Source organism: Spermophilus citellus, assembly GCF_964194105.1.
Source record: "Spermophilus citellus genome assembly, contig: SCAFFOLD_161, whole genome shotgun sequence".
NCBI classification, from domain to species: Eukaryota; Metazoa; Chordata; class Mammalia; order Rodentia; family Sciuridae; genus Spermophilus; species Spermophilus citellus.
Genome location: NW_027672903.1, coordinates 284,447 through 302,476, shown reverse-complemented (window position 1 = coordinate 302,476; position 18,030 = coordinate 284,447). Strand labels below are relative to the sequence as shown.

The window sequence follows — 18,030 nt, the reverse complement described above, 5'->3', positions numbered from 1 at the left end:
ACAGTGGGTGTGGGGGGGACCACAATGATGCTGTGAGCAATCATTGTATAATTTTTTGTCAGAAAAACCTACTTCCTTTAAGCAGGTTCCTGAAAATGGAAATATACCCAATCAAATGTACATTTTTTCTTAATTTATTGTTAATGTGCTCTCATAAGTATGATTTTTCTTTTTACAGCTCCTGCCAATTTGGGGATTTATCTTTTTTATTTACTTTTGTTAGGATGATGGATAATGTAAAAAAATATAATTTTTTTTAATTTGAATTTTTCAAATATCTAGTGAGGTAATGTTTTGCATGTTGATAATTTATGGTCTGATCCTGGTATATTGCTTTTATATGCTTGTATTAATTCTTTTTATATTTGGAAGAGTAAGCTCTTGCATAATCTTCTTATCACTATAATAGTAGTGTCAAGAAATTATCAAATGCTGGATGATAGTGTTCGGTATTTTTCATAGGTTATCTCATTTAATTATCTCTATATCTTTGTCTTGTCACAGGACGCTGGGATGTGGTGGTTAAGAGCTGTATCAGTCAGTCCTGGGTCCAGATTCTGGCACTGTTCCTCTGTTACGATTAGCATTTCCTTATCCATTCTGAGCTCTGGGTTCCTGTCCTCTATAATGATGATAATAACTGTCCCTACCTTACAGTGTTGTCATGAGGGTTGAGATGATACATACATGACATCAAGCTACTATGGACTTCATTTTTTTTCTCTCTGGGTTAATTCAGGTTTGTTCTCACATTGTTGATGTTTATCCCATCCTCACACATTCTTTTCTCCATATTGGTAATGAATTTTACTGGTTTTATTAGACAGCTTTGCATTACTACCTGACAGGCTACTATGAAGTATAGAGAGATTTATTTGGGGTCATTTATCTTGAAGTTCAAGTCCAAGGTCAGGCAGCCCACAGGTCTGAGCCTCTGGCAAGGGCAACATGCTACGGCAAGAGCACATGTTGGAGCCAATGTTCACATCTCAAGGCAGGAAAAATAGAGAAAAAGACTGGCGTGCCACAATCCCATTGCATGCTTTTGATGACCTCTCCAACAGGCCCCACCTCTTAAAGGTCCACAGCATCCCCAAAACCCCCACCCCAGGGACCAAGCCTATACGTGTGGACCTTTCGGCATATTCATCCAAGTCATAGCAGGGGGTCTTTTGGCTAGTATTCCCCATTTGTTGAGCTCTTTCACAATCCTGCAAATCAGCACTGACCTCACCTTCCCCTCACTCTTCTAGCATCTCGTATGAATGTCCTCGGGGCACTCATCACACAGGATTGAGTTCTTCACATGGACATCTTCTCTCTGCAGACCCTGAGGTCCTTCCTGTCAGAACCCATGCCTTACGTCTGTATCTTCTATTTCCCCTGCATCCTCTACAGTCCCCACATACAGGAAAGTCTCAGTCGTTGCTCAGCTCAAGAATGTACTTTATTTTGAAGATCAAGTTTGTGTTAAATTTGAGGTTGATTAGCTTTGCAATTTTACTTGATGATTTACGCATTGTGAACTACTCTTCACATTTTGGAGACAGGTTTGAGAAGAAAAAATTGTTGTTCTTATGTTCTCAATCTAGGAACTATGCATGGTTTTTTTCCTCCTTTTTACTTTATATTAATTTTTATTAGTATATTATAATTATATGTAATATTGGGATTTTTTGTGACATTCATACCTACACATAGCAATATGTTGGAGAATGTAAGTGCACTTGAAATTATGATCTGTTGGCTGGGATTGTGGCTCAGTGGTAGAGCACTTGCCTAGCATGTGTGAGGCATGGGGTTCGATTCTCAGCACCACATACCAAGGAATAAATAAAATTTTAAAATTCTTCAACAACTAATAAAATATTAAAAATATATTATGAACTATTCCGCTTATTGCTCAATATTCATTGGCATCAAGTGAATTTTTTTATGTGTGAAACTTCTCTGCCTTCTACCTTTATGCTCTGTTTTCATGTGTATTAGTCCTCTTTTCATTACTATAACAAAGTACCTGAAGCAGACTAACTTTATAATGAAAAAAAAGGATTATTAGCTCTCATTTTTGGAGGCTAAAAGTCCAAGAGCATGCTGCAGTCTCTGGCAAGGAATCCGTTTGGCTGCATCACCTCATGGCAGATGGCAATGATGGGAAGCCCTTATGGGAAGAGAAATTATAGCAAAAAAGAAGAAGCCAGAGAGAGAGGAGTCCCTCAATCTTTTCTGAGGACATGTGTGCAGTTGACCTAAGAATCTCCCTCAAGGTCCTACCTCTTAAAGGTCCCACCACCTCTCAGCACTTCCACATGAAGGATCAAGTCTCCAATATATGAACCTTTGGGGTACAAATCACATCCAAACCAAACACCACTACGGACCACACTGCTAGGAATAGGATTCAAACAAAACCAGTTACCTGACTTTTTCAGGAAGGACAGTAACACTATTGGTTTAAACAAAATTGGTAACTAAGGCTTAATAGACTTCTGCAGATTATTTCCAGTTTTCTGGCAAACCCACCTTCCGCTCACCAAAAGCTGCAACATGCTCAGCAGAGAAGCCAGCTGTCCTGGACTGTTGCCCAGGTGGGGTGCCGGGGACAGGGACTTGGCATCTGTAGTGTAATCCAGAAAACCCAGGGAGCCAAAAGCAGATGAAGTTGAGGCCTATGTGAAATTCTGACCTGCAGGGTTTTGAGGGGAAACCAGAGGAGCCCAGGCTATGCAGGCTTCGGGGATGATCTTAGGACCAAAAGTAGAACTTGAAACTGTCAGAAGAGGCGACAGAGAGGGCAGTCCAGCCAGGGTGCTCCAAACGCCCTCTCATGTGGTCCTGGCACTGGATGTGTGTGCGTGTGTGTGTGTGTGTGTGTGTGTGTGTGTGTGTGTGTGTGTGGGGTGGGGGGTGGTTTAAAGATGCACAGCTCTCATGGGACGTGGGGCAGATCTGTTAGAACTCAGAGAGCTCCGACTTACCAAGTGGTGTTTGGACTGGAGGACTTCCAGGTTTCAGTCTAGCTCTAACATGCTGCTGGCTTGAGTTCATCTTATTATTTTGATAGCATTTAACGTTTACATTTGTCACTGTGCTTTTATATTTGGGGATCTTTTCCTAACTGTCAGAGTGCAGTTCTGACCCCGGGAGACAAGCTAATGATGCCAAATGAACTTGAGTGGTGATTTGGTGTTTCCAGCAGTTTCTGGTACTGAATATTGTGCAAAGCCATATAAAAATGTTCCAATCCAGAAATTAATGCCTTTCCTGGAAGCATAAATATGTGAAAGCTTTAGTTCATTATTTTCAAATAGGGATTTTTAGGTTACTCCTCCTGGAAAAATACGTTCTGACATGGACAAGCAGTCCCTGGTTGGGGGAGATTCTAGAGGCTGGTGGCCAAAGGTTGGGGCCCAAGAGATAGGACCCAAATTTATGTCCCCAGTCTGCCACTTGTTATCACCTGATACTGGGTATATCACATAACCTCCCTGAGCATTAGCATCCCCATTTATAAACTGAGGACAAACCTTCCCCAGGATCTTGTATGGATTGAATGATCTGTCCACTTAAAGCTCTTAAGTTCATGGAGTGCTGGTGCATGGAGCATGTGCTTTGAGCACAGCTAACAGGTACTTAAAATATAGGTTTTTTGGCAGGGGGCGGGTACTGGGGATTGAACCCAGAGGTCTTTAATCCCTGAGCCACATCCCCAGCCCTTTTTTATATTTTATTTAGAGACAGGATCTCGCTGAGTTGCTTAGGGCCTCGCTAAGTTGGTGAGGCTGGCTTTGAACTTGGGATCCTCCTGCCTCAGCCTCCCGAGCTGCTAGGATTACAAGCATGTACTACCATGCCTGTCTGGAAATATGATATTTTGAGCAAGGCAATTTTTTATCCTGTCTGTCAGCTTGTCCTCTGGGGTCTCTAGAGTTTCATGTGAGCAGTAGAAGCAATGACTACTGTCAAGCTGAAGTGTGATATTCAGTCATGTCTCTCCCCTGTGGGCACACCTTGTGTGTCCCTGGTCCGGTTTATTTACTTTCTAGGTTCAATGAGGGCAGTTCAGGCCAAAACTGCCATCATCAGCCAGAGCTGTTTATTAAAGACTGAAGACAGAGCACCCTGTGCTGGCCCTGAGAACAGAGGGAGGCAGGGTGGACCATGGGCAGGGAAGGAAGGAATGGAAGTAGAAGTCCAGCTTTGCTCTTGAGGAGTTAATGATCTAGTTGGAGAGAGACTATATCCGGGGCATGCAGTATCCGACTTCCTCTAGGCATTGTGGCAATCCATTAAGTTAATCACCCGTTTTTACTAGGTCCCATTAGTCATAAGATAGTGCAGTATTGGTGCTTTGAGCTTGGCACACAGTCCTGGTCTGGAAATGCTCTTGCCAGGAGGGGGCTGGGCTGCTTTGGGGCCCTTTACCTTGTTAACACCTTTAGTCTGCCACCCCTCCAGGTCATCTGTGCATGGGGCTTTGTTGAAAGGCTGCTACGTTCTGTCCCAAACCCATCTGCCCCAAATCCTAATTATGAACACCCTCCCTAGCATTGCTGCGTTGCTGGGCTTGAGGGAGCCTGGCTCCTAAAGATCTCTGGAGTAAGTGAAAAGGAAGGTGAGCAGGAGGGTGGCAGATGCCGTTTTTGTCTAGGGGACCAGCCTGCCTGCTATCACGCGGGAACCTTCTCCATGGTGATGCCGATGACAATTCAGACAGTGAGAACGGGAGCCCAGCCAACCCTGCCGTTCTTGGGCGCACCTTTGTTCTCTGAGTCCATTGTCTGTAGACCCTCACTACCTGCCCTTCTCCCTCCCTTTCCCACCCCCAGCACTTTGTTCCTGTCTCTGTGGGGCACCTCTTCTTAATGCATCTTCCTCTTCTCCTGCAGGGGAATTGCTGAGCCAGCCCAGACCAGAAGGAGTGGCAGAAATCATTTGCCCCAAGAATGGCAGCTAGCGAGTGAATGTTGCTTTGGTTTACCCACCTACGCCGACTGTGATCAGCCCCTGTTCCAAGTGAGTTTGGAAAGCCCCCCTGGCCCCCGCTCCTCACTCCTGATCCTGACTCTGTAGATGTGATAACCAAAACCTAAGTGAAACCGCATCTGCACGAATATCCTAAAAAGTCCCTGCAGGAAGATGCGATTCTTCTGAGTGATGTCAACACCATGGCTTACGCAGCATGCTATTGCCATTTTTTTTTTTTTACTTTCACTGATAAATTTAGAGCATCTTTTAACAGCTTCATTGAGCCACACAGTTTGCTCATTTTCAAATGCCCAATTTAGCTGGGTACCATGTCTCATGCCTGTATTCTTAGGGACTCAGTTTGAGGCCAACCTCAGCAACTCAGTGAAACCCAGTTTCTAAAGAAATAAAAAGGACTAGAGATATCGTTCAGTGGTAAAGTACCCTTAGGTTAAATCCTCAGTGCCCGCCTCCCAAATTATAAAATGAAATGTTCCATTTGTTGGGTTTTAGTATATTTGCCAGTATGTGTGATCAAAAGAACATTTGCCCCCAGATCATTTGTGCATAGCTTTGTTGAAAGGTTGTTAGGTTCTGCCGGAACCCCAAAAGTATCCCAAGTGAGTTCTTAACTCTGACATTGCAGAATTAAGTGGTTTTTACTTTAGAACCCAGTGAGGGACCATTAAGTAAGAAAAGCGTATAATAGATTCTTTTTTGCTGTGGGGCTCTGCATTTCTAGTTCATCCCTGAAAATCAAGGACTGTGCAGCTTGCCACCACCCTTCTCCCCAAAAGGACTTAAAGACAGAATGCACTCATGCACACTAATTATTGAGTAGAATGTGAGCTTGGTATTTTAGATGAAACCCACCCTGTTTGTTTGGGTTTTTAACTTATATTCTTAATTTTTTAATACTAGGAACCAAGAAGGCTGTTTTCAAACTGAGATGAAATGTCCATGTACCTCCTACCTTGAAAAAGCAGCCACAGATCTTCTTGGTCACATCTCATTATCCGGGTGATATTGGCAACATGACTCATAGGCATGCAGCAGACTTTAATTTTTCTGCTGCTTGGTTGGCCATATAGAATTATTATTTCCCACTTAAATTTTCTTTTCTTTCTTTTTTTTTTTTTTTTTTTAGGGAGACTGAAAATTTTGCTTTTGAGAATTGTGACTTTTAATCTCATCTTGAGAAATTTCCTATCCAGCCATATGCCAGAGCTCTGTGTGGTAGGAGCCATACTTTGTCCCCAAAGTGGCAGCTCTTTTAGGAGCATTTTTTTTCTGCACAAATATGTTATTTATTTATTTATTCTAATTAGGTGCCTATGACAACAGAATGCATTTTGATTCCTTGTGCACAATTGCAGCACAACTTTTCATTTCTCTGGTTTTCAGGAGCTTTTGTGGTGCTCTTTGCACCACCAGGCTCTCCCAGTGGCATTGTCACACATTAGCAGCTGCCGTGGAGATGTGAGGCCCCCTTTTCTCCAAATGGAGCAACTTACTTGACAGAACATCCCTAATCCATCTTTGCTAGAAATTATCACTGAAGGGAAGCTCTTATCTAATACTATATTCATAATCCTATTTAATCTAACATGTGTGCCTAGTATATTTCATCACTGATGTGACCCTAACCACACTGAAATCTTGACGTGCTTCCTAAATATTAAAGGAGGATTACTTAGCAAGTTCCTATTATCCCCTGTCCTGAACATACCAACATGCAGAAACTTTTTCATGTTTTTTTGAATTTGTTTTTTGAACTCGTGCATATTGACCCCCCCCCTTTTTTTGATTCATCTAGGGTCAGGATGAGGGGGTATTTTAGAACCAGCAGGTATGGGAATACAGGGAAACAGTTATTCAATACACTTACCATTGGCATAAATTTCCCAAGAGAGAGAGACATTAATCTATTGTTTTGCCAAAGATGCATGCCATTTAATGGGCGAGGTAGAGGTAGGAGTTATAATATCCATTTGCACAAGGAAGCTATACTGGCACCCAGCCAGTGTTATCAGTGTTTTCCCATGGGCTTCTTGTCCTGCCACAGAAAGACCGCATTTACACCAGCCTGGAAAAAAAAAATGTTATCAGCCTTTCCCTCTGACAGCTTATTGAACCTAAATGAACTAGCAGCTTTAAAATCTTGGGCAATCAGAGAGAGGACTCTGACCTCTCTCCTTGCTGGAGGGAGCATCATTAAAGATCGAACCACTTTTGACCTAGCAATCTGAATCGCTCTATTTTGAAACAGGTAAAAAAAAAAGTCTCATAAAATGGATGGCAGTTTTTCAACTCTAAATGAAGGGGTATTCTTTAAATAGGAAAGTTTTGCTTCTCTGGCAGGACTTAGTTTTTAGCATGGAGGTGAAGAGAAACTGTACCTTGCATGACTATATACATTAACACATGCTTAGATTTGAAGCCCCTGCTTGTGCCGTCCTATTTTACACCTCATACTCTTTAAGCATCCACAGCTCATCCATGAACACAAAAGCATACACGGAGGCAGGCCATGCCCAGGGGAAGGTCTAAAAGCACATGGGGGTGACAGTGTGCTGGAGCAGGAGATTGAGGGGATCTATGAGGATAGCTGTCAAAAAAGGTAGTCATTAAGTCAATGTGGCCTGGTGATGAGCCTGAGATTTGGAGTCCTGGCAGGCACTAGAAATTGGGAGACTGAGGCTGTTGATCATTAGAGCAATCTTCTACTTTCTGTCATCCCACAAAATGGACAAAATGGAACTTTTTTCATCAGGCATATGTATCGGAATTTCTAGGGGAAGGGACCAGGCATGAGTCTTAAAAACACAGTAGTCTCTCAGTTGATTTATGTGTGTGGGTTGGATATCCTGGTCTCTCGGATTCCTTCTGCACCTGGTAAGGGTGGGCTCCCAGCCGGTGAGGCCTCACCTTTGTCTGTTGGGACCTTTTTCTTGTCCATGTCCAATGGGCAGCACAAAGATGGAACAGAGGGGTGCTGCATTGCTGTCACCTTGTCACAGTCCCTTCTGCTTTCAGGTAGGGTGAACACATCATTTATAGTTCACATTAAGAAAGGATGGCCAGGCATGGTGGCGCACGCCTGTAATCCCATTGATTCAGGAGGCTGAGGCAGGAAGATCATGAGTTCAAAGCCAGCCTCAGCAAAAGCAAGATGCTAAGCCACTCAGTGAGACCCTGACTTTTGTTGATCTAGATCTTATTTGGTTTTAAAAAAGATATGGCAAACCTCTCTCAGTTGAGTTGACTCCTCTCTTTTATAGATGAGATCAGACACTTGTCATTTAACTACCTGCCTGTGACTAAATGAAAAAAAATTGGTGGTACAGTACAGTTCATAAAGAAAAAAAGGTCCATGGCTATTAATTGGGCCTCCTTATGAGTTTTTGGTTTTGTTTATTTGCAGTACTGGGATTGAACCTAAGGCCTCACGGGTGCTAGGCAAGAGCTCTTCCATGAGTCTTCCTTATGAATCCCAAGCTTCTTTATTTCTCACTTAAAATTTTTCTAGATGTTTTATTCCCTCATGGGGAGAGTCAGAGAATCAGGAGTCATTTTTTTGAAAATGTGATTTACTCTTGTGGCTGGTCTCAGTGGTTGGTGGCTGAGGTGTCCACCATCATTCTATTGAGAAGAGGTCTCAGGAACGAAATGAAGTGCCTCCCTTCCCACACCTGGCCCTCCGGGAAGAAATGGGAACTAAGTGGCTTCTTGTCCTCTTTGCTGATGATCAAACAGAAACATGAGTCATTTTCCATACTTTGGAGATCAGGATTTTTAAGGATATATGCATTTGACAGGAGATGAACATTGCATCTTGTAGCAAATTCGCATGAGTTGCTCCAAGAAATTCCCACTTTGTCAAGGACAAAATTTGTGTGAGATGCATATTTTTAAGCTCTACTGTTGTAAAATTTGTATACCATAAAACTCACCCATTAACGACTATCAGTGTATTTAAAGAGTCATGCAGTGTATCAGTCTATCTTCATCAGAAAGAAATCTTGTGCTAATTGCTGTCACTTGTGCCTAATACATCACCTAGTGTCCCATGCAATCCATTGATATTTTTAGTGGTTTGGCTGCCTAGTGTGTTAGAGTGCAACAGATTTCTGAGTTTTAAAGAAGTTCCCAGAAAAACATGTTATCTCAGGCACAGTTCGGTTCCCATGGTAATGAGTTGAATTTGTACCCCCACTGCCAGTCCCTTGTTTCTTGGATGAAAGAAGGATGAAATGAAGGTGGAGCTGCATGGAGGGAAATGACCTTCCTTCAGGGCTTCTTGGCGGCAGCCCAGTTGACCCCTAGATATTCAAGGGATGCTGAGTCTTGGACCTTAAGAGTTGCAAGGGACACAAGTAAGCACTCGCCCTATGGTATCCATCAGAGGATTGTTTACAGAACCCCCTCTCCACCCCTATGGACACCAGAATGTGCAGTTGCTCAAGTCCTTTCTATAAAAAAAAATAATACTATGAATACCTGCATATAATTATACTACACATATTTCCCATACACTATAAATTATCTCTAAATTACTTATAATATGATGCAAATGCTGTATGAATAGTTGCTAAACTGTATAGTTTAGGGGATCATGATGAGGGCAGGTTCCATACACATGCAGTACCCTACCACCTCCAAACATTTTCAGCCTGCAATTGGTTGAATCCAAGGATACAGAACTCAAGAATAGGGAGCGCTGACTGTACTCTCAGTGGGGAAAGGAGAAAGAGAATACATTTTTATTTGTGAATGCCTATCTCCATCCAGTTGCTTCCAGGTTGAGACACTTAATATTCTAGCTCACAGGGAACATGAGCTTCTTTGGGTAAATGGCAGCTTGCCAGTGGTATGTCATTTGTAGGTATTCTGCAGAGTGTCTCTCTTTTTCTTTCCAAAGAATTTCAGAGCAATGTCCTGCTCCACCAAATGAACTGTGCACTATGTGACAAACTGCCTGGTAATCAAATTGAACAGCTGGTTTCTGTGCAAAAGACAGAATTAAACAGGTTAGCAAGTGAAAACATTTTACCTTGAGGCATGCTGGCACTCAACCCACATTCTTCCATGTGGTTTCTTAATGGACTGACCCTTGAACATACAGGAAGTGGGGATGTATCATTTTCATTTCCTGACAGTTGACCTTTCTCTTCTAGTGGCACTATGTCTGTGTTTTCCATCATCTGGGGAGTGGCGGGAGTTTTTATAGAGAGTGAAGAAGGCTGTTAATTCTGATTTTCGTGGGTCCTATGTTATAGAATTAGTGAAAATGGGCTGGTTTGGAAATAGCTGGGCCAAGCTTTCTCCTTTTCCAGAAAGTACTCATAACAATAGAGGGCAAGGCTGATATACCACATTTCAAAGCCCCTTTTTAAAAACTTGGACTCTTGCCTATGTACAGTAGAATTCTCACTCAAGCAACAGCCCCACTAAATTCCAGTGACTTGCTGCTTCTAAGTATTCTCAAAAGTACACTGATTACTTTGCACAGGAATTTTTGCAATGACTTTGTTATGACAAAGGATATTTAAGGCCAACTGAAATAGGCTTTTATAACAAATAGAATGAAGACTGTGATCTTTCTTCTCACCAAATAAAGGGGCAAAGAATGCCTTTGTGCACTGAGATTAGTTAGCATGGGCTTGATGACCTATTCTAAAAAACAATGGCACAAGATGAATTTGGCTTGATCACAATGGAGAATTTCTCAGGGACCACAGAATTTTAAAACATGGAAGGTGGGGATGGCCTGGTGTTTTGGAGGAAAAGGCCAAGTGTGGATGTTGCCAGTGGAGTGGTCACATTGGTTTGCATTGACTCGTTTTATCCTATGCAAGGAGTAACAGCTCATTGCCTGGCTGCTCTTCCAGGCTAGGAGAAATTATGTTTCTTCAATCCTTTAGTCTCCCATCAGCCACATTGATACTGGAATTTTTCCCCTCTCTGCTTTGGTACCTTCATACTTTCTTGGAAAATTAAGTGGAAAAGATAGTGCTTCTTTCCCTTATGCCATCATTTTTACTGTACCCAATCTGTGACTTTAGGAGCACCAAGTATTAAGGGTAAGTCTGTGGGAAGTGCAGAGAGTGTCTTGAATAGGTAAGACCCTCCTGAAGACTGGAGAGCTAATGGGGTGAGGGGGGCTGGGGATGAAGAGATTCCACAGAGCAGGGTATCCTAGGGTAGCTAATCTTTTACTTGTCCAGAATCCACTCACATTAGGAAATTAGGAATAGGAAACCACTTGATTCTTTTGTTTAATTTACTATAATATTTCATAAGTCCATATATTAGATGCTTGCTAGGAAAAAAAAAGTAATTTTTTTAAATATTTACACCATGCCAGGCACAGTGACCCACACCTGTAATCTCAGCTACTCAGAAGACTGAGGCAGGAGGATCACAAGTTCAAGGCCAGCCTGGGCAACTTAGTAAGACCATGTATCAAAATAAAATTAAAAGGGCCGATGATATAGCCCAAAGGTAGAGTACTTGTTTAGCATGCAAAGAGGCCCTGGGTTTGTTTCCCAGTACCACACATATATTCTATGGTTATGCCAGAATATAACATCAGGAAAAGCCGAAGTTGGTTAATGCAGCATGTATCTTTTTAAAAATAAGTGTTTATATTTCTTTTCTTAAGGTTGTTTTACATTTCCCAAGTTTGGTTCTTTACTATTTCTTAGTGCTATGACTCTAAATGTCTGTAAAATGCAAATAATAGAAGTACCTATCTCATGAGGTTGTTTAATATGCACAGACCGTTGCAGATGAAGCATTTAGTCTAGTTCCTCATGAGCGCACGAACGCTCCATACATTCAGCTATGGTCTTTTCTACTAGGAATATATATTGATAGAATATATATGGGTAAAAAATAAAAACAAAATTCCTCTGAAGATGTAGATGTTGTGGCAAAAATCTACCTTCCAACTTACCTAGCAGCTTATTAATTGAGGTACCTACTCAAGGAAGGTAAATGTGTAAGCTAGTTAGGTAGGTAAGCCATTGGCTTCCCTTCTCCTCTACCACCAGCACAGGTGCACAAAGTGCACAAAGATCTGTTTATAAGGTACCTGCAGTAAACCTCAGTATGCCAACCCTCCCTTCATAGAATAGAGAGGAAAGGAGAGCTATCCTTTCTTTCTTATTGTAGTCACAAATGCCAAGAGTATCTGTATAAATGCCTCAGATGAAAAAAATAAAATTAAAAAAAAAAGCCCTGAGTCATTGGATCCTGCTAGCAACCAGGTAAGTCACAGAGGACAGAGTGTAGAGTCCAGGCAGAGCCATTTGCCCACAGTTGCAGTTACTGAATGCACCATGCATCTGCGATCTGTGTCTTGGCTCCCAGCTTTGGGACAGTTTTCACAGTGCTGGAGGCTCTCACTTGCATGTATATTTAAAAATATAGTATATTCATAGAAGATTTAAAGTACAGTAAGGCAAACAGATCAGCAGACAACTTCCATTGAAAAGATGTTTTAATATTCACAATTTCCAGGAGAAGGGGGCATGTCACACCTTGGTGATGGGAGGCTACCTAGGGAAGGAAGTACTGGGGTTGATCATGAGGCAGAGAAAGAGGGAGGAACCATGGGCAGAGCCTTTATTGTGGTTTCCATGGGAAGGAGCAAGTGAGGCAGTGAAAGAAAGCTTGAGGTTGGCTCATTTAAATTATTTCAGTGTTCTCAGGTGAAGGGCTGTCCTTAGATGTCTGGCATTTGGCCCCCACCTGGGCATTAGAGCAGGTGGATGGTGACCCAGAGTGTGAGAGCCAATAAAGGAGGTGGCTGGGCTCTGGGCTCTGGACTGGTTAGTTTGTATGTGCAAGGTACATGGACAGCTGAGTTGTCTTCTCTTTTTAGGACCTGGCTACTTCTGGGAGGGCCAGTTCCTCCAGGGTCAGCAAGGCCCCAGATATCAAAGCATCAGAACATAGAAATAAGAGACATGATTAATACAAAATGTTATGGCTTCATTTTTAGCCTAAGTGTTTAAGTACTTTGAGTCAAAATTTCTTTGTTCCATCCTGGGAGTGTCAGGTTCGATAACCTGGGAACCCCCAGGCTGAGCCCTCCCTTCAGTTTCACACCTCAGTCTCCAGTGTCCCACATGGCAGCTCCCCTGGACGTCCTATAGGCTTCACAGGTGGAGGACTGAATTAGTTGTCTTTCTCTCTCAGAGATCTTCATCTGTCTGTGTTTTCTGTCACAGGTAGTGGCAGAGCTTTGTGACCATCTTCCCAGCCTAGGAATTTGTCAGATTCAATGCCTTCCTCTCCTCTATTCCCCATGCATGGTCTATCACCAAGACCTGCTGTCCCCTCTTAGCAATGTGCCTTAACATGCATGAACTTGGCCATGTAACTTTCTTTTCAGCATTGTGCTTTCCTCTAGACTCCCCTGTTTCTGCTGAGATCCCTGTGATGGGGTGTCTATTGGCCTGTTACCCTCTAATCGTTTTGCTCTTTTCTCCATAAACTTTAGATGTCTTCCTGGTTATTACAGGTTCAAGTTCAAAATTCTGGGCATATCCCACAAGGCCCTTCACAGATCCCAGACCCTCTGCTGACCCAGAGATGCTCCCTTACTATGGAGGGCGTCAACCACAGCGCCCCCTGGTGGCTGCCATCCCTCAAAAGGCTGCCACCTTTCCCTTCTACCCAGTGAAGGTCTGTTGTCCTTATGGCCATGTTTTGTCTCTGGGAAGCCTTCTAACGCTAATCAGTTATTTTTTTCCCTGCACAACTTTGAGGATGCAGAAACAACCAAGTCAGACCCTGCCCTCGAGACTTTTATAGAACGAGAATCAAAGAAATAAGCAGACAAGTTTGTGAGTGTTGAATTGCTATTAAAATAGGATCCCTGCCATGACAGGTGTGTGAGCAGAGTCTAGAGAGCACTTGAAAGAAAGAACTCCACCAGGAGGAATCAGGAAAAGTCCCAGGAAGTAGTATTTGAGGTGGATGTTGAAGGACGAGTTTATTGAGAAATAGAGAGGGTGGGAGATTTGATGGCTTTTTCCCCTAAGAACTCAAAAGTGAAAAGGGTAGTGATGTGGAAAACTGCTGAAAACGGTAAATGATGGGATATCTCCTCTCAGGTGCCCTGGATTAGGGGTTCTTGCATTTCTCAGTCTTACATGTGGCTCAAGGGAGTAGCCAGCCAGATCCAACTGGCTGCATTTCCAAAGGTTCATTAGATTCAGTGAAAAAAAAAATGTTATGTAGCCCATCACCCATATGAACCCCAAATCATAGCACCAAAGCCAACTGCCTGGTTGGGATGTTTTCACACTACCATCCTCTTTACAGTTAGATCAGTCATATTATTATTGCTTGAATTTGAGACAGTTTCAAAAGCTTCTCTACTGGGAGTTGACTGTATTAATAGGCCTTCTCATAGTTGGGGGCCACAGAAATGTGAAACTATCCTGAGGATCTCAAAGAGCCAACCTGCCTTATATTCATCAAGCATGCTTTGGACTCACATGACCCTGGTTAAAAGCCTGGCTCTGCCCTCACTAGTGGTTTCGACTCCCTTCAGGAAGTCATTTAACCTCTTGGACTTAGCTTCTCTCTCATTCAAGTGCAGAGTAAGATTTAGCTAACCTGGTGGGATTGTCAGTAGGTGAGAATTAATCAAATCATGTGCTACAGTGAAAGGAACGGTTCCCTGCATGGAATTAGCAAATGGAAGAAACTTACTTTTGGTGATGTTTTCATTAAGCTTGACCAAGCTGATTCTTACTTGGGATGGAAGGGTGTCTTAGGTGGACACTGAATTATCAGTGTCTATGAACTCAGGAAGCATGTAGAGATGGGATGAGGGACAGAGATCATACCCCTTTTTCCTTTCCTTTCCTTGTTCTTGTATGGTTTCTTAAATGGTGCTAAAATGCTTTTAAAACACGCTGTCCCATGTCATTGTAGGAAAGCTAAAGTAAAGGATGGGGATTTTGATGTTCGTTTCCTGTAGCTATTTGGTTTGACTTGAATGCTGCTGTGTCTAGTCAGTTGAGATGCAGCGGATTCTTCAGTGCATACCCATCAAACTCTAGGTCTGAGTCAACAACCTTGCTTATAACACTACCTCAAATCACGCTTTTCAGATCCAGATAGGCATCCATTCTCTCTTGTTGGTATATATTTCCCCTCCTGGAGTGTTGTGTAACCTGGGTCCACGTGTGTGCATGTGTTTATTGAAAGGAAGCAGTTTTGTGATTATAGAGTTTGGGTTGTAAATTAAAAATCTAGAGTTATCCTATAAAATTTACAATGGAATAAGTGTTGTGGCCAATTAGCATCACTCCCTCTTTATGGCTGATCTGAGACTAACTTCACAAACAGAAATACTTGATTGATTTACTGCTAAAACAACTTCCCTCCATGAGGATGGTAGTGGCCTGACCTCTACATGTTTATAAGGAGTTAGAGAAGTAGAGATGAAAACCCATGCAGAAAATGAATCTGTGTCGATTGTCACTCTTCATTTCTTATCAGTCAGACTGTCAGTGTTGGTTCAGTGTAGTCATTTCTGTACTCTCCTCTCCTACACCCATCTAGGAAGAACGTTGGTGAAAAGCACAGAAACCAGTGACTTGTGGACTGTGGGATTTCCATGGAGAAAATAGAGCATCCCAACTCACCTGGGAACCCTCTGCACCTCCAAGCACAGGCTGGGCACTGGAGTGAAGACGAGCTCAGGGTGCTTCCAGAGGACCACCGCAGAGGTGTGGAGGGGGCGGAGGAAGGACAGAGAGAGCATGGAGCTACAGTTTCACAACCGGAACCTCAGAACTGTGATCCTCCAAGGAGAGCGCTACTTGAAGAAAGGAAAAAAAAAAGTCAAATGGCTTCTCAGGGATTTTGTTTTCCGTGCACATATAAGCCATAGTTACAGTACAGTGGCAGTATTTAGAGCACTCGGGTTTCAGTTCTGTTCAATGTGAAAGAGGAATCAACTGACATTCATTGCTGTTCCATAACTAGTGTAAAATATGTATACGTTTATCTTTATTTTTATAATATGCAAATACATTTAAATTTATACAGTTTGAAGCTTCTAGCGTTAGTTAACACTGGGTGCAATATTTTGCATGAGAACTGTGCCAAGATGGGGCTGATTTCTTATTTTAGTATAAGACTTTTTTTTGTTCTTTTCTTTATTCTTTAATCGCCTTCTCAGATTTAAAAAAGAAAAGAAAAAAGATGTCTGTGTATCTGTTACCCACGGATCTAGTGTTGCTTCGTAGATTGCCAGTCATCCACAGGATCCTTCAACATGCATATCAGGCAGTGTCCCTTCCCATCTTTATCCAAGGTCCCTGCCTGTAAGTCACTGGGCATGGTGGCAGAAGCATTCCTGTTCCTTACCCACATATCATTAGTGTCGAGGCAGAGACGGGGCGCTCTTCTGGAACAAAGAGTTCATGGAAAACCTCAGTTAGTGTAGCTTAAGATCATCGGGAGTCTGTTTTGAATCATGCAAGGGGCTCTGCTAATTATTACCTCTCCTTTCTAGAACAGGTCCAGAATTTAGCAGAGCACTTGGTGAGCCCTCCACATCTGGTCTGTGGGACCTTCAGGTAGTGAGCTTCCTAGCTGGGGAACATAATCCCACACTGGCTATTCATACAGAGCCTCTTGTAGGACAATCTACTGCCAAGAACTAGTAAAACGCTTGTTTTGAAATCTCCAGGAGGTAAAACTTAAAAAGCAAACCCTACAAGTTGCTCTCTAGCCTCCTCCTAATTGGGGCCAAACAGCATATGCTGCAGTAGTAGCACATTCTTTGAAGAATGTAAAGGACTCTGTTTACATCTGCCTCCTGCGCGTGTTGATAGAAAATGTGCAAAACTGTTTCTCACCAGTGTCAGACAGAAGAGCGAGTCAGCTGGTGTTACTCTTTCACTTTGTTTAGAAAGCACTGACTCTTAGAATGCCACAGTGGTCTCCACATGTTCAAAAGAAAGAATGAACAAGTGGGCTGCATTTCACGACCTCACAAATCAATTTTCATAAAATATTTTGTGCCCCAGGAGTTAACTTCACTGACTCCAGAAGCCCTGGTTATGATTTCCTTATCATCTGAAAATCAAGAGTGGGATCAGATTGTTTTTACATTTTTTTTAAATACTTGAATATATGACACTTCAAGTTGGAGATTTCATTTTCCTTTTAGAACAGAATCATAAGACTAATCTGGTTAATCCTTTTGTCACAGTTCTCCTGTGTGTGTGTGTGTGTGTGTGTGTGTGTAAACTGAATGGTAACATTTAATTGCTTTATGGACCATTGAATTGTTGGGCAATAGGTTTTTTTTTTTTTAATTGGCATGTGACAGTACTTACACTGTCCAATCAACCGACTTGACCAGTCCTTTGAAAGAGACTCCCAAGCATATGACTTTGGGCCAACTCCCCTTAGGGCCATATAAATGGAAATAATGCCCCTTCGGGTGACATACTCTCAAAGTGTTTGCTATTTTCACGAACATAAATGCCCATGTTCTTAATATCTGCTCTTTTTTGACCAGTCATGTTTTGTGCTGTCATCTGAACCCTAGAGAAGCAGTGTAAGAGGAAACCTTGCTGCCACGTGTGTTTTGGCCAAAAGGTTCACATGATAAGAGGGTCATGTGACCACAAGAAGCTCCAGAAAAAGCAAAGCGTGAGAACTTGCTTCAGCCTGGGGGAGAGGGGAGTGTTGGAGACACAGAAAACACTCTGCTCTACAGGAGTTTTCCACAATGTCTATGTAGGAAATTCCGTTTTCTCTTTCAACACCCAGGAAGATTTCAGCGGCCCGCCGAGGCTGACAGGCAATTCACTAAGCACAAGAAGAATTTTTTTTCCAACCACGGAGTCCCTTGCCTCTCAAAGAAATGCCTTCCAAGTTTGTTATGGTTTCTATTCCTGCAACTTGTGGTATCAGAGCCACTTCCTGGAATTGTAAAAGTGCTGCCAGAATAAATGTTTTTCCCCTTCTAAGAAAAGAAAAAAAAAATGACAGTGCTCATATTTGACACTTGTGCATTGG

General features: G+C 42.5%; 1 protein-coding gene across 1 annotated transcript in view; it reads left to right on the top strand.

Annotated features, from left to right (window-relative positions):
- The window catches only part of LOC308640404 (malignant fibrous histiocytoma-amplified sequence 1-like), a gene marked incomplete at its 3' end in the record, with an annotated part of 91,487 nt that extends 75,898 nt beyond the window's left edge, over positions 1–15,589 (top strand). The window contains 3 exon segments of the mRNA XM_081312330.1: positions 4,890–4,954; positions 4,958–5,016; positions 15,556–15,589. Of these exon segments, the coding sequence (XP_081168456.1) occupies positions 4,890–4,954; positions 4,958–5,016; positions 15,556–15,589 (158 nt within the window).
- Between the last annotated feature and the right edge of the window lie 2,441 nt (positions 15,590–18,030).